This window comes from Aptenodytes patagonicus, chromosome 3 (assembly GCF_965638725.1).
Source record: "Aptenodytes patagonicus chromosome 3, bAptPat1.pri.cur, whole genome shotgun sequence".
In the NCBI taxonomy this organism is placed as follows: Eukaryota; Metazoa; Chordata; class Aves; order Sphenisciformes; family Spheniscidae; genus Aptenodytes; species Aptenodytes patagonicus.
The window spans coordinates 94534195-94550449 of NC_134951.1; the positions used below are offsets into that span (position 1 = coordinate 94534195).

A 16255-nucleotide genomic window follows, 5' to 3' on the forward strand; every position below is an offset into this window, starting at 1 on the left:
TGGCAGTATTTTTGTTTAAGAAAATAGATTTATTTTGAATTATTGTAGGATAACCTATATCTAGTGTTCTGAGAGAACTTAAACAAAACAACAACAACAAAATCCCATTTTCCCCAAGGATGTGGTTTAACTTAAGAAGCATAGGACTATAGCAATAGGGGTGTTGATGAACTATTTCTAACATGGATCTTTGTAGCTGTTAGTGAACAACTTAACGATTTCCTCCAGTAAGGATTTCCTTGGGCTTCTTCCTCAGAGCCCAGATATGCTGCCCTGCTGCTTCTGCAGCCAGAAGGAGCATACCTCTGGTGAATCCAGGTAGCATCCACGTACAGAGGAAAAGAAGGAATGCCGGTTTGGTAATGTCATCTTCCTTCTAGAAGTTACTGTACATGCCTTCTGTTGGGACTGTGTTTCAAAGTATTTTGGTTATGATATTTCTATTCCTTCCCATGTGAGCTATATCCAGAGAGTCTGTGGAACAGGCCTTACATTATGCATGAATTCCTTCCTGTCCGGTACCAAAGCAGCAACACTGAGATATTGATGCCCCCCTCAGATGCAAGTTCCCTCTTAAATTTCTTGAGCGTACTGTCTCTGTTGGCCATGTGCTCTCCTGTAATTCAGGGAGCTGAAATGTGTTGCTTCCCTGTGTTACTACAGAGGCTCTCTCTGTTCAAAGAAACAGTATGGACTTTTAAAAGAGAAGAGAGTGCCACACTGTGCCTTAAATTAATGCAATCCTGATGCATTGTTACAGTATTATACGGTGGATTTTTTTTCTGGGTATGGTTTGGATTTGCACTTGGGACAAAGAAATAGACCTCAATTTCTGCTCCCCTTGCCTACACTAAGGAGATCAGGAATACCTGGCCACTTACTTCTGTGGCTTGGATTTTGATCATCTTTACATTGGCTTTGTTTTCTGAGTTGGTGGGGTTTTTTGTCATAGTTGTGTTTTATTTTTTTGGTTTTTTTTGGTGGGGGTTTTTTCCAGTGTTTGAGTAGATGTTTTTGTCAGCACTGCAGGTGTCTGTCCTGGGCTCTACAACATCTCACCTTTTCTTAAATTTCTGAAACATGGTAAACCACACTAAGCAACATATCACTCCTCCCATGACTTGAATTCTGACTCCATGGAGCTTGCAAGAGCCATTAGAAATTTGCTTTAAATAGCCGTCAGTAAAGGCAGAAGTTCATCTTACCTACTTATTAAAGGATTAAGTAAATAAATGTGCCCTCTACACAGGAAAGTAGGTTCTTGAATTATGTTCTTTTATTTGTCTTCCTACCCTCCACTGCCTTCCATACCAGCTGTATGAATTACTACCTGAATGACTTGCAGCATGTGGTAACAGCTCATTGGTCGAGAGGTGCATCCATGCCCAAAGGGGTTGCTGCACCTCACTTCTGTGCTGTTAGAGTTGTAGAAATAAGACACACAATGACCAAGCAGAGTTATAACAGTCTAGCAGCAAATGTCACAATGCAAAGTAAGGCCTTGGTATATGTCTGCTCTGTTTCAGAATGAGCTTCTCTCAACTTTGAAGTAATTAGTATAGGCTTAGTATATTTAACTGACGTTGGTTTAGCCAGACCCAAACAGAACTTTTGCCTTGTGCAACTGACTGTTTCTTCTACCTGTCCCCCAGTACTCTGCATCATGTGAGGGGCAAAATGTTTGAGATTTCTAAGAGGCAAGCTGAGGTTTTACTGAAAAGCCAGAGTGCTTAATCTGGGTGGAATTTGGCTGTCAGACACCTGGTATAGGTCTCCTCAGTACCCTGGGAGTGGAGTGCCACTGCTGATCAGTCTTAATTCTATGGGCAATGGTTTTGGCAATGGGTTGTATATTTAACAGTCAACTTCAGGCTCTCTCTCCCCTTTGATCTTCCTTGTTGGAAGCAGCATAAGGAACACAGTCACTGGTGCCAAGGAGCATGTTTAGCAGCTAGCTGGCATTTGTAAAGGGGAGTGAAAGGGACCTGTAAATGCAGGGCTTTGCTCCTGAGGTAGGAGGGAGAAGAGTCGACTCATCCGTATTTGGCCTGTGAGGGCTGCAGAGGTGCAGCTGGGTGTTGTCATCTGAGTTACCTAAAGTCTAGCCTAGTTTCTGTTGAAATATACGATTAATTTTGGGGTTTTCATTAATGTGGGTTTTGGAACAAATTAAATGTGACCAAGGTCCCAACAAGGATCTGAAATTTGTTTTCTACTGGAGAACTCTCTATAAAAATGAACACAATTTGCATCATCAAGCACACGCTTCACTCAGGCTGCCCAACAGTATTGAACACTGAGACAGAAATTGCCTCTTGCAGTGCCTTTCTTCTAAGGTGACAGCCACTTAGGCCCAGCTCATGCTTTGGCACGCGTGTGTGTGTGTGTGTTCTTTTACAGCCTTTCTGGGGAGGTGGTAGTTGTTTTATAGCAGACTGAGTTTGCTGTGATGCTCTTCAAAAGGGCCATGTATGTTGTACTTCCTTAAAGACTAACTAGCAATTGGATATTCCCCCCGCTTCTCCCTACACGCCCTAAGGATTTACAGTGTTTTAAGGTGTGTGAGAGGGTTTGTTCCGATAGGAGAACTCATCATAAAAAGTTGTAACTTGTTTCTCACAACAAAGGCAAGTTGTTGTTTTGGTTGAGTATGGTATTACGCCACTGTGTTTGTCAGTGTCAATTTATGCCAGGCTTTAAATAGGATGCTCTGCAATGAGTTTGTTTTCTGGTAGTCTGTAATCCTCTCAGGCTAGCTAACATTAACGAGTGGCAGCATTACTGTGGCTGGTTTTCTTTTGATCATGCACAGCCCTAGTCAGGAAATGGGTGAGGAGCATGAGTCATGATTACATTACCCTAATGTGACTGCCTACTAGAAGTTTTCTTTTTGCTGCCAATACTCTTTGCCTTGACACTACTGAAAATAAAATGTCCGTTTTGGAGCACTTTGAAATATTGACCTTTAAACAGAGGGATTTATGTTCTCTTGCAGTTTTTAAACCACGACACAAGGCAAAGTTCTGAGCAGGAGCCCCTGCAGAGTGCAGAGAGAACATGAGCGTCTGCAAAATGCTTTTCCAGAAGGCTGCAAAGGGCAGGACTTGACTTGCAGTACATTAGGTCTGCTTGGGTTCATTGGATACAGCATGTTTCCCTGACCCATTTAATTATTCTGTCATGTTGCCTGCACATGCAAGCTCGGGGTCCAGCGTTCTCTATATACAGACACTGTCATCTCACCGTTTGGCTTAAGCTGTGTCTTAGAGCTGTACTTATCTTTTGAAATATGGCTGCAGTAACGGGAAGATAGATGTTGAGTACTGGCTGAGGTAAAACCCTGAGTGTTGAGAAGGTAGCTTTAGTGGGATTTGAGACAACGGTATTTCAGACAGTTTAATTAAATACATGGGGTTTAGAGTTTGAAAGAAGTATCAGCTGCTAATCAGGAAACTAGCTTTAGCACTGAATTGCCACTGTGTCACTCTGAATATTCAGACAGTATACCTCTGTGCAAGTGCAGAGTTTATTAATTTCTTTCAAATTAAACTGATTAACTCTGCCTGGTTTTAAGAGCAGTATGTGAAAACTACTGTTGGCATAGAGAATGAATGCACTCTGATACTACTTGATATATTCCAGAAAAAAGAAGTCTGATCAATTTAGTACAAGCAACTCAAGTTAATAGAACTGAGCGTCTGTAACAAAGAGATTTCAGGAAGAAGTGGAGACCCCTGCGCTGCTGTCCAGTGTGATGTGTCCCTATCAGCTGGGGCACGTCACAGGTGTCACTGACATGCTGCAGAGCAGAGCCAGAATATGACATGTCTTTTAGTTGTCACTTATTCCTCCAGATTCTTACCTCTGCTCAAATGGTGCCTTCAAATAGTGGAGCTGTTTTGTTAAGAGCATAGTTGAAACTCACAGTGAAGATGTAATTTCTGTTTTTTCCTTTTGTTTCATATAAGGGTGATAAAATGGTTACTTTAGTTGTATGAACAATCTACTTTGAATTGCATATAGATAACAAAAATTTTAGAAGTCTTATTTACTCCATGATTTCATCCCCATTCCTTAAAGAGGGCATGAGTTGGACCAAAAAAGAAATTCAGTGAAGATTTTTGTAATCCATTGAAGAATTTACTTTCTTCCCTCTACCCCAACCCCATGCTCTTTGATCTTATCTTGATGACCATTCACCTCTCTGAAGGAGGCAGAAGAACTGCAACAGAGCAGAGGATTCATCCTTTTTCTGTGTAGTAAAACAAATAAGTCCTGTGCAAATTTCTATTTTTCTGTAGCTTTGTACCTCTACCTCATTGTTAGCCTTTGCATATAGAGGGCTCTCTGGCCTTCAAGTTTGTTTTAAACCTAGTTTATCAGCCACTTCAAGATGGTAAATATTTTTTTCAAGTGAAATGCTTTAAGAATTGAATAATAGGAGAACCGGTGATTATAATATGCCTGTGTCACTTGTGTGTTTCAAGGAGACGATAAAGAATATTTGACTTAGAGATGAAGGGTATTTGAGAATTGGAGTTGGGGAGTTCAGGGTAGGGGGATTTTTTAGGTGGAATGCTTTCATTTTAGATTGCCTATTGTCAGGAGCTACCAGTTAAGGAAATGTTAAACTAAGGATCTTTTTAAAAAAATAGTAATAATAAACTCTTAACTATAGCTGGAAAAACTTCATTTCAACGTCACAGCTACTTTGGAAACCCTAAGGCAGAAGCTAGTGGAGCTACCAAACCACTTTTGCATCAGAAGTGAATAAAATCTGGATGTAATTCTATGGACCATTTTTTCTTGCAGAAGAGTTGGTTAAGAATTGCCCATCCCTTCTGCCAGAACTCCTTCCTCTCGAATAGTGATGTTTCATGAGGTAGCTGAGCTATTCAAGTGACTTGTTGCAGCTGAAAGTAGCAGTCTCACTCCTAGCCTTGTGATCTTATGCCCCTTTCCTAGTTAGTTTTCACCCAGTTCAGTGTGCTGAACTGGCTTATACGGGGTCAAGTGTGTGCACACGGTAGGGGGGAAGGGGAGAATGCTTTTCTGACAGCAACATTTATATTGGGCTTGAACTCTCTCGAAGCGTTGCTATCAGTCACACTGCAGCTGTTGGTAAGCCTTTACTGTAAACTGAGTCAGTGGGGAGAATTGTTGCTGTGACCAGTTTGCAGTGTGGCTTGTATGTCTGCCTGCCCACGGAGGGTACAAGGAACTGCAGTGCAGAACAGGGAACCAGCAGCGAGGAGTGAGGAATCCAGGGTGGGAACTTCTTAAACCAGCTTTGAGAGCAGAGCTGAGTTGGGGAACTACACCCTCTGTGTCAAAAGAGAAAGCCATCTATGCTAACCTGCTCAGAATTACAAAGGGTGTGGATTCGTAATCCACTTAAACTGATATGAGTGCTGGCTGACATCAAAAGGGGCAGTACTGCCTGCCTCAATCCACATCTTCCCAAGTTCTTCCATATGGCAATACCAGCACTTATGTGAACATGTCTTGAGCTGCATCAGGGAGCTGCTTTGGCTAAAAACTGTTCCTTTCTTCTCCCTCAGCAGATGAGATTTCAACCAGAGCAGTTACCCAATCTTTTAGGAGGCACATGGGCTCAGGTTTTAGAGGTTTTTTTGCCCCATTTCACAATCATTTTCCTTTGGCCTAAGAGAACTGATGGACAAGGTTTTAAGGCTCTCCATCTTGTGGCTTATGAGTTTACGGTCCCCAGCTGTTCACTCATCTGGTGTGCTGGCTTTGTAGGAGGAAATGTGTGACTGTGCCTCAGTGCATACTCTGTCTGATGTAGCATAACCTTGCCTTTGCCAGCTGCATGAGTTAATGTGCTAGACTTTGTACTGACATGTACTATGCCTAAATCTGCATGGTCTTGCACTCATCCAATTTTTTGAAAGCCAATGATAAAACTGAACTATATGGTATTAAAACTGTATGTATGAATGTACCAGCCAACAAAGCTAAGAAGAAAGTAATAAAGAGGGACCTGTTTCAGTCCATGGAGCCGAACAACAGAATACAGTGAGCTCATTAAATGCCCATCTCTGGAGAAGAGAAGAAAAAATGTTTCTATTATTCTAGAAAAGATTCTAACTTTTCAAACCTGAAAGAAAGCTGTGACCTAAACCTGTTAGAAGGTGGAAAAAAAAATTTGCTTGATGAAAAAAAAAAATTATTATTTAAGACATTCTAATGAGTGGTCAAAAGCACAACTGCGAAAACAGACTCTATAAGGCATTTGACTTAATATTGCGTTCCAGCCAGATTTTTAAAACATTAGTCCTCTGCAGTGTCAACAAAGCACGTATTAAAAACATTTAGAATCTCTGAGTAAATGTCAGAAAGAAGTCAGCATCAGAGGGATGTATTTCTATTGAAATAACGCAGAGATCTTTTTATACAGCATTTGGCTGCATAGTATTTTTATGAGCAGCCTGCAATAAGTGTAAAATTGTTGTGGTACAAATTTGCAGGTGATGGAGATTGGTGAGGAAGTGTATTGTTGAGGACAATGGAGAAATCTCAACTGATTTATCGATTGACAGCTTGAGCACATTCACATAAAATGTTTTTTGTTTCTGAGGTATGCCTTGCTTTGTTGGAGAACGATAGCTTGGAAAGCTTTTTTTTTTTTTATGAGGAATAGAGTCTTACTGGACAAACAGTGTCCATGAACACCAGCATTGGCTGTGCTGGCAAAATTTGTTGATTAAATGAATATATGTGTATCTTCATCCTAAAAAACGGAATGGGGATGCTCACTCTGACCCAAGAAATGGCAGTGATAACAAATTTCTACTTTTGCCAATATAGTTTATTCTGCTTGAAGAACCCATTTTTGTTATACCAGCACAAGAACTCTTAAATGGTTTGTAATATAATGCTGCCTTGTAAATACAGGAAAATTCCTGTTGTAAGATGGTGAGGATAAAAGCAGAAATATGATCTTGTTTATAAACAAGGCAGCAATGATGGGAAGAAAGAAGTTATTTTTATCTTTGTATATGCTGTTAGGGAGAAGGATATTGAAATGTTGTCACTAATTCTGATCTGCTCTGAAAAGGACGTTGGAAAATTGGAGAGGGTTCAAAGGGGGTGGGGGGGGAGAGGTATTTGAAGGTTTAAAATTACTTCCCCACCGTCACCACATGAGGAATTCCCCCTGTTCACTTCGATCAAAAAGGATGACTGAGAAACAACTTGGTTAGTATTCAAGTACCTTAACAGGGATGAAGGTTACTGGTTGATAAAGGGCCTTTGTAATCTCACAGACTGATACAGAACAAAATAATAACTGGAGACTACGGCCAGTTGCTCAAATTAGACAGCAGCCCCAAATTAGATAACTTCAGCATCTCCTTCCTGCTGTGCTGGTACAGCTGTTTGAAGGATACAATGAACTGTGAAAATGATTCCCCCCCCCCCCCCCCCCCCCAAACCAGGTTGACTTTCCTTTATTTCTTTTTTTTACAAGCTAAAATGAAAACTCTTAAACATGTGAAATACCTCATTCATTTCAGTATAATGCAGAAGTACTTTAATGGTTTAAAGTTGAAGGTGTTCCCTGGTTAATATGATTTACTCCAGCTTGATCCATTTGAAAGGGTACTATGCATGGAAAAGTGGCAAGACTTAAAGCAGTCAACAATTAAAAATCACTTCAGGAATTTGGCTTTTCTTCATTTGTGAACCTAGGTTTTAGCAGGGAAAAAGAGGAGGGTGCTGCAGAAATGGAAGATACCTGGAGAGAAAGACACTGTATGCAGCCTGTCCCTGCCTGTGCTTACGCTTAATGGCAATTAACACTTCTTCAGGTGGATTGCTCACAGCTAGTGTACTATTTATCTTTGACTTACGTGGGAAAAAGTGTTTATAGCAAGGGACATGAAAACATATCCTTATATGATTTTTCTTACATTTCTCTTTTGCTTTCCTTTCCAAAGATGACTGATAATAAATTAATTCCTTTGCTTTAAAAAAAAAAAAATTTCTCCCCAGCTAGCGTATAGCTGAAGTTTTCCAAGCCTTCCTTGTCATTCATTAATGTATCTGTATTACGGAGCATATTCACATTTCCTTACTTACCCTTGAGCAGACAATTGTTTCAAGAATTCAAGCTGCTTCAAGTAGCAGTACCTTGGAGTATTTAGCCATTATTAATCTGGAAAGATATATCAGGTGGAACTCTGCAGGGCTATCTTCCATCTCTGTTACTACACAATATTTTCATGAACGCTTTGAATGTATGCTTATTACATCTGCAGATGATGCTAAACCTGTATGCTGTAGAGGCCAAGATTAAAATTCAAAGTGATCCTGACCATTTGAAGTGTTTGAAATGAATAGAATGCAATGCAGTGAGTATGGAGGCTTTGCTACAGGGGCATAGTCAAGAACAAGATGTAGAATAACTGGCTAGACAACAGTTCTTCACTAAAGGAGCTAGGTTTTTAGTGGACCACAAACTAAACATAAGCCAACAATGTTGTGATGCTGAAAGAAAAATGCAGACACTCTGAGAGAGAAGCTGAGATCTCAGCTTGAATATTGTGTTTGCTTTTGGGCATATTTAAAGAAAGATTTGAACCGAGGGGAGGAAGACCAGAAAAGGAGGTTGGGGGGAAGCTATCCAAGCTCCAGAAAACATGACCTGTGTTGAAAGGAGGAAATATTTGTGTCATTTAATCTGAAGAAGAAAAGGCTGAAAGGAGATGTAGAATGCATGAAATAATGAACTGTATTCATCAGGGCCCAGATTGGAGCAGGGAGGACTTTAGGTGCCTCTTCTCTGATGACTAGCCTCTGTGAAGTAAATTAATGTGTGCAGTCTGCACCTGTAGGGAATTTTAAGGGCAGGGTGGACAAACATCTTCCAGGACTAGCAGAAGGCATCTGGATCTTTGCAGGAGGATGGAGAAATGAATGAACTGTATCATAGGGTCCCCTCTTGACCTGTGTTTCTTTAGCTGTGGGAAGGATTGGGGATTTCTTTTCCTTCATTTTCTAAAAAGCATATGTGACAATGGAATAAAATAGGTTAGATTTGATCTAGGAAAGTAGGCTGAGTGCAATTTGAGAAAATTAGTTGAGATGAAATGTGATTAGCCTGATTGTTTTTATAAAGTAATTAAATCTGTAGCTTTAATCAGAAGGGTGCAAATTCTTTGATGGAGGGAGAAACAAAGGGGTGAGGACTTCTAATCTGATCAGGGAAGTTGGCTTTAATACAGATGAATTCAAAGGCTGGGTCTCTTACAAACAAGGTAAATTTAGATGAACAATCTGGAGAGAGAAGTGTTACCGCCTGACTTGGTTAAAGCTACTCAGAAGGTGGTGGCTCTGTAAGCAGAGGCTCACTGGTGGCCTGGTCTAGCAGTGGACAGACAGACTTGTAGCCTCTCATCTTCAGAGGCTGCCAGTTGATACGGACACCTAAGTCCACAGGAACATGAGAGGTAAGCTCTATGGTGCATCGTCTGCCGCTTTTCTTGTACCTGAAGGCTTGGTTGTACTGGGAGGTTTTTCTACCCGCATTCAGGAATTGTAACTACACGAGTTCAAGCCCCTGTTACAAAAACAATAAAAACGTGGTTTGCACTGATGTTGTTTCAGACATAGTGAAAGTATCAGCATTGACAAGGACGTTGTCAACAGTTTGTGCTGCCGAAAGCTACTGGTAGCTAAAACCTAAAATAAACCCCTAAAGCCTAATTCTTCTATGCTTGCAGATACTTCCTTGTGTAGAAAAGTTGAAGCAGCTTGTTGTGCAGTTTGTATCTGTCTTTTGCTGTGTTTACTGTATTCTCATTTGGATATGGAAATAATGTACAGGCTCTGTTTTCTCCTAGTGACTTGCTCCACAAGATAATTCAGTGCTGTTTTAAACGATGCTTTGGAAATGGATTTCTCTAAAGATCATGTGCTTCTAGCCAATGACGTGTAAGGCAGAGCCCTTGCAAGAGATTGTCCTGTAGAAAGCCCATAGGCTTCCCAGAGCGCATGCTTGCTTCTGGTTCTGCTCTGTGGAAATAGGATTTTCTTTCTGTCATTTCTTTGCCTAGGACACTGCTTAAGGATCTAGGTCTCTTGGGATTTGTGCACAAATAAAATTTTGCACCTTGATCCTTATTTGTCTCTGGCTTTGTAAGCTTAGCTGTTGAGATATTTGCTGATAGTCTATCCTTTTAAAACGGACTGTGGAATAAAGTGAGGCATCCATGGAAGACTGAGCCGTGTGGAAGGTGATGATTGCTGAGAGGACGGAAGGTTCGCAAGGCAGATTGAGAAGTACCTCTGAAAATATTAGTCTTTGTTACCAAGCAAAACACTTATATGAGAGTGTGAAATGATAGAAATGAAAATGAGCAAGTGTTACAGCCAAACTCAAACTTTAATTTTCACTGGGCTGAAGTTTCTCTGGCTTGGCTCATGCTTGGATCTTGTTAGGAGAGGGATATCGCTTCAACTGGAAGAAAAATTCTTTCATGTTGTTTTTCTCTTAAATTAAGGTCTTCCACAGTAGGCTGGCAGTCTCGGACTGTGGACTTTTGGTTATGCATTTGGCTTTCTGATAATTTCTCATTCAGTTTTCCAGTTTGGCTATACATTCATTTAGTTACCGAGTTGAAATGAGTCAAAACAGAGACTCTTTTAGCAGCAAGATCAGAAAAAGGTCTCATTTTAAGACAAGGTGAACTTTACTGTGTGGCCTGGTATCGAGATTGAGGTGTGTTCTGTCCATTCTCTTAGCCTGTGTGTACCGGTGATTTCATTAAATCTTGCTGAATGCAGGGAATGTGTGAGGTTCTTGTGAAAATGTTGTGGACTAACTTTTTAGTTTTGTAGGAGTTGAGCTGGAGGCTTAGTCTCGTTAAGCCTTTCTTCACTTGCCAAAGTTGGATTATTATTGTTTTTCTTATTAAAAGAACTACTTTTTTTTAAACCACATGTTATATATTGATATAGGTTCTTCCTTATTTAATTGTAAATGAAATATGAGTAACAACAGTATTTTAGGCTAAGTGAATATTTCCAGATTTATGATCTATTTCAGCTGTTCAAAGTAGCTTAAAATCTGTACTCCTTTGGGCAGTGGTTGACAAAGAGGATAGGTATGCAGAAACAAAGTACAGTTGCTCTGAAGCCTGTTTTATGCTGTACAAGGAAAGCCTGTCCATTGAGGAGGGAACCCTTATTTTTTTATTTACAAGGTGTAATTTGCAGATTTTTCAAGAGTGGCTAGTGAAATCTGCAGCAATGGTAGCCTTTGTTATCAGCAGAGCAAACGATGCTTGCAGTAAGCACATAATTGTGAAAGTTCTTCTCTTCAAATGTAAAGCCTCTTGCACTGGCCAAATGGAAGGCAAGGCCTTCATAAATACAGGGACTGCTGTATAGAGAGGGATTAAAATTCCTGGCACCAGTCTCTTGCAGCATCCTCTGAGGTAGTGTGGTTTTACACTGCCCCTTACTGGGGCTCTCTCATAGTGCAAGAACTAAAGGAGATCTGGATGCCCAAAAGTTTGCTCTGTCTGGGGTTTTTGTGTTTTTTTTGTTTGTTTGTTTTCCCTTAGCTATGAGCTAAATAAAATACAGTGCTCTTCTAGAGCATCAAAATGTATTATTTATATTAAAAGTTATTTTACACTTGAATTTAGTATTTCTTGATGTTCAGATGTTTCATTGTGTCCTTCAGGTTTCTTTGAAATCTTCTTGTGAGGTTTGGTGATAAAGGTCTTTGATACACATCCAAACTGGTGGATGCCATGAATGCTTTGAATGAACTAGGAATTGTCTTTCATTTTTGAACTAGTGACCAACAGGCATGACTTTGGACCACATTGACACTACATTACCATTCATTCCAGATTAAAAGATCTGAAAGAATGAGGAATTCAAATCAGGGGGAATTCTGCCTGCTGTTCCTGAGAAGTGAGATATAGCTGGGTTCACTAGATAAACATAAACGAACTTCACCATTCGGCTTTGTTTGCTAAGAATAGTCTTCTCTTTAGAGTTGAGGACACTTTGTTCAGCTAAATGGGTTGCTTGGGTAGAATGATAATGGGGGGGGGGGGGGCGAACAATGCAGTTGAATTTTTCAGTTTAAAACTGACAGGTAGCTGAGTTGACTAATCAGTTCTGTTGCCATGGGGTGTGGCATGAATAGATATCTTATTTAGGATTTACTTTTGTATCTTGCAGTACTGACATGGAGTTAAGTTAGTGGAGTTTTGGTATGTAATGTGAATCTCCTAGTATTCTGTAGATCCTAATGAATTACCATTTTGTTGAGTAGAAGGAAGCTTTGAAGTGCTTTTAACTGATTGATGCAATCAAATATATTTTCAAATTGAGCTTAAAAGTATAAAATATAAAAAAATATAAAAACTTATAGAACACTGAGCTTATTTTGTATGACAGCTTTCATCTGTTTATATCTGTTGTACTTTTTGGGGGAGGGCTTTTCAACGATATCTGAAGTGCAGTAGATATCTGGTGGGAATCAAAAAACCCAAATACTAACCTGGCTAGATTCCCAGCTCCCCTTGTGATGCACAGTTAAGTACCACACTGTAGGAGCTAATTACTCAGGTTAAAGGATTTGTGAAAATGCTTAAATACTTCTTGACAATCTGGCTATATAGCCATACAGTACAAAGTTTCAAAACTGGTGATTCTTACTGGGCTTAATTTGATGAAGGAAAATATCTGCTGGGGCATGGATAAAAGGCAGCAAAAGTAGCCCTTGTTACAGACAGCTTCCCTTCACTTATTGCATAGAACACTCTTTCTGTGCAAAAACTGTAAGTTCCTTTATGGAGCGAGATGGTGATGGACAGAGTGTGAGGGATTTGGGGCTGAGTATTCTGCTGAGGAGGAGTGACCTGTGATGCTCTGGTGGTCCATGGACTGAATAGGGGAAAGTACAAAGATGTCCAGGAGAAAAATGCATTCTTATTCTGAGATTGCTCAAGAGTCAGGAACTGGTACTGTAAGGAAGACATACACCATTAAAGTATTAATGAAGAGTGTTTTTCCATAACTTGTTGACCCAGTAGCCTGTTAGCCCTTGTGGACTGCTTTATCAGGCTTTTCAGAGATGACATTCTAATAGGAAGACTTGGTTTGTAAACACTGTTTCATTTGGTTGCACAGAGCAACTCTGAGTCACCATGGCCTACATAATTCGTGAGCTACAGTCTATAACTAATTGCTATTAAGAATTCCGGTAGTCTAAAGACTGTAGTCACAAGAATCAGTCTCTTCTAAAACACCTGCATTTGGATGTTTCTAACTAATTGTAAAGACCTGGACTAGCACTTTTTTCAAGTACCTAAAACTATCCTTTTAAATGGGCACATTTATCAGATATGTTAGTGGTGACAGTTTGTGAGAGTTCCAGCACTAAATGGGGGTATCTGAAGTTCTCTAATCCAAGGTGGTCTGTCTACTCCATTTCCAAAAAGGTTTACTGAATGACTCTGTCAATCTTCCTGGGTCTACCAAAAGCTTAATGTTGTTGAATATTATAAATTTGTTTCTGCATGCGCTCTCAAAGGCCAGCATTTTGAATGCCAGAATAAGGAGAAGAAAGATTGAGATAATGATATTTATCAAATGAATTGTGCTCAGCAACCGTGTCTAAGAAACTCTGACTTCAAAAAAAGCTATGAAGTCAGAGAAAGGTTAGCTAGCCCTTGTTAATCTAAACTCTTTTATCTTGCCTAATGAAGGGAAGCAACACCATAAAGCTAATCTGCAGGCTGGAACTGTCAGTACCATTACTAATTTTTTTTTTTTGTAAAAACAAGACTGAATGAACCATGAAAAATAAATTAATGATAACCTGATTTTGTATCCCATGCAGGTTTTTTTTCAAGTTCTGGAGGTAGCAGGGCATTTGCTTGCTAACTGAACTGAAACTTGTGCTCCACCTTGGAAAGATCTGCAGTGAGAGACATTCACCTTCACATACCCCACAGTTCTCTGCATCAGAAGAAAGGGACTTCATGTGCAAGAGTGGTTCAAGATGATGATGTAACCTTGATAACGCTGAAGGTCTGCTGAGAATAACTGACTTTGTAAAAGGCTTCTCCCTCCCCTCCTCTTCCTTTTTTTTTTTTTTTTTTTAAATAACTTCCTCTCAGAAACTGCAGGCAAGATGCCAGCCAAGACACCCATCTACTTGAAAGCTGCTAACAATAAGAAAGGGAAGAAATTCAAACTAAGGGATATCTTGTCTCCTGATATGATCAGTCCACCACTTGGAGATTTTCGTCACACCATACACATTGGAAAAGAGGGACAACATGATGTTTTTGGAGACATCTCCTTTTTGCAGGGCAACTACGAGCTATTGCCTGGAAATGAAGGAGAAACCAGAGTTAGCCAGTCTGGTGGCCACAATGAATTCTTAAGGGCAAACAGCACTTCTGAATCCATGTTTACAGAAACTCCATCACCAGTGCTCAAAAATGCTATTTCCCTTCCTGCCATTGGGGGTTCTCAAGCCCTTACGTTGCCCTTATTGTCACCAGTGACATTTAATTCAAAGCAAGAATCCATCAGATCATCAAGAAATCCTAGGCTTAGCTGTGAGCCCGTAATAGAAGAAAAATTGCAGGAGAAAAGTAAACAGATGGAGGATGGAGAAACATACAAAGATGACATATGGGAGCAAAATGGTGGTTCTTCGCATTTTACTAATGGTAGAGATAGTCACTCATCCAGCTTTTCTGAACGATGCACGGATTGGCAAACAGTTGATTTATTTGATGACGGTCAACTTTCATGTGAACTAACCAAGGCAAAGACTAAGTCAGAAGAATCCCTTTCAGATCTTGCAGGCTCTCTTCTCTCATTACAACTTGACTTGGGACCTTCACTTTTGGATGAGGTCCTCAATGTAATGGACAAGAATAAATCTTAGAACTGGTACTCCCTTGCTTCTTTATAAGTGATTCACTTAAACAAAAACAAACAAAAAAACATAGTTCAAAAGTAGAGACACTTAAAAATCAGCTGTATTTGCAGTTGTTTGACGGGTTTTCTAAAAATATTCTTAAAATACTATTTTTTTACCTATTGTTTTTCATTATTTTTATTACACTAAATTCTCATAGCAGGAAGGTAAATTTTAATAACAGTTTTCAACAAATATGAAACGTTTTTAAGTACCAGTATTAATGATCAGAAACTTAAGAAACAGTTTGAGGATGATACTGATTGTGACATTTGGTTAGTTCACTTCTATGGGCTTCTGAATATATGAGAATCTCTAAGGGTCAGAAAGGAGACTGATATTAATTACTCACTTTTATAAATTATTACGACATCACTTTACATGTAGACCTCTTTCTAGAACCTTGTGTTTGAGGGTTTGATAGTGTTTTTCTTCATTTTTTCCATAGTACCATTTCTGTTATACCTTCACTGTAACTACTTTCTCGGTCTTATACTACCATTCTGTATTCAGATGTGAACAATTTGAAGGCTTTTTCAGTTTGAACACCTGGTCCAGAGTCTCAGCTGCTTTAAATGAGTATGCACAAATTTACACAAGTTGAGGCTTGGGCCTGACATTGTATATGAAATGATATGTTGTAAACAGGTGACACATGCAAGATATTATGGTTAAATTATTTTAAAAGTTGAAATATATTTTTTGTGTGCATATTGGTTTTTTACTGCAGAGCCTACACATACAGCATCTCATCAAAATAGTTGCTTGGCATTATTGGTGGTCTTCTGAAAATTGTATATTTGTGTGTTTGAAAAGAAGTATGTATTGATACTCCTCGCTTTTTTTCTTCATTTATTGCCACACATGCTTAAACTTGCAACCGAGTATTTTAATTTTTGAAGAAGGCACTGGTTATTCACAATGCTTGTGATGTGTGCTGCAACAGCCAATGTTTTGGGAAATGTGGATCCTTTAATACAGTACCTACATGGATTGCATAGATATCTTGTGCAATATAATAAACAAAACTTTAAATTGCTATGTCTTTGTGATTTAGTACATAGCCTCACCAAAATACGAAGTTTCGTTTTCTGCTGTAATGAAACAGACTGCAGTAGAGTTGCAGAAATATGGGATCAAGGGGCAGATCAATTCTACTATCTTAATTCAGTTGACTTCTTCAATTTGGTTTACTTCCTGAGGTTTTAAGGGCAAACTCTAAGCAGGTAGGACCCTCTGGGATATACGCTGATTTTAAGTAATTGGAGACAA

General features: G+C 39.5%; 1 protein-coding gene across 4 annotated transcripts in view; it reads left to right on the forward strand.

Moving 5' to 3' along the window:
* The window catches only part of CDC42EP3 (CDC42 effector protein 3), a 35135-nt gene extending 19113 nt beyond the window's left edge, over nt 1-16022 (forward strand). For all 4 annotated transcript variants that reach the window (XM_076334278.1, XM_076334280.1, XM_076334279.1 and 1 more), the window contains exon 2: nt 13889-16022. In XM_076334278.1, coding sequence (XP_076190393.1) covers nt 14183-14950 — 768 coding nt within the window. In that variant the 5' untranslated portion in view covers nt 13889-14182 and the 3' untranslated portion in view covers nt 14951-16022. The remainder of the gene's footprint in view (nt 1-13888) is intronic.
* The last annotated feature ends 233 nt before the right edge of the window (nt 16023-16255 follow it).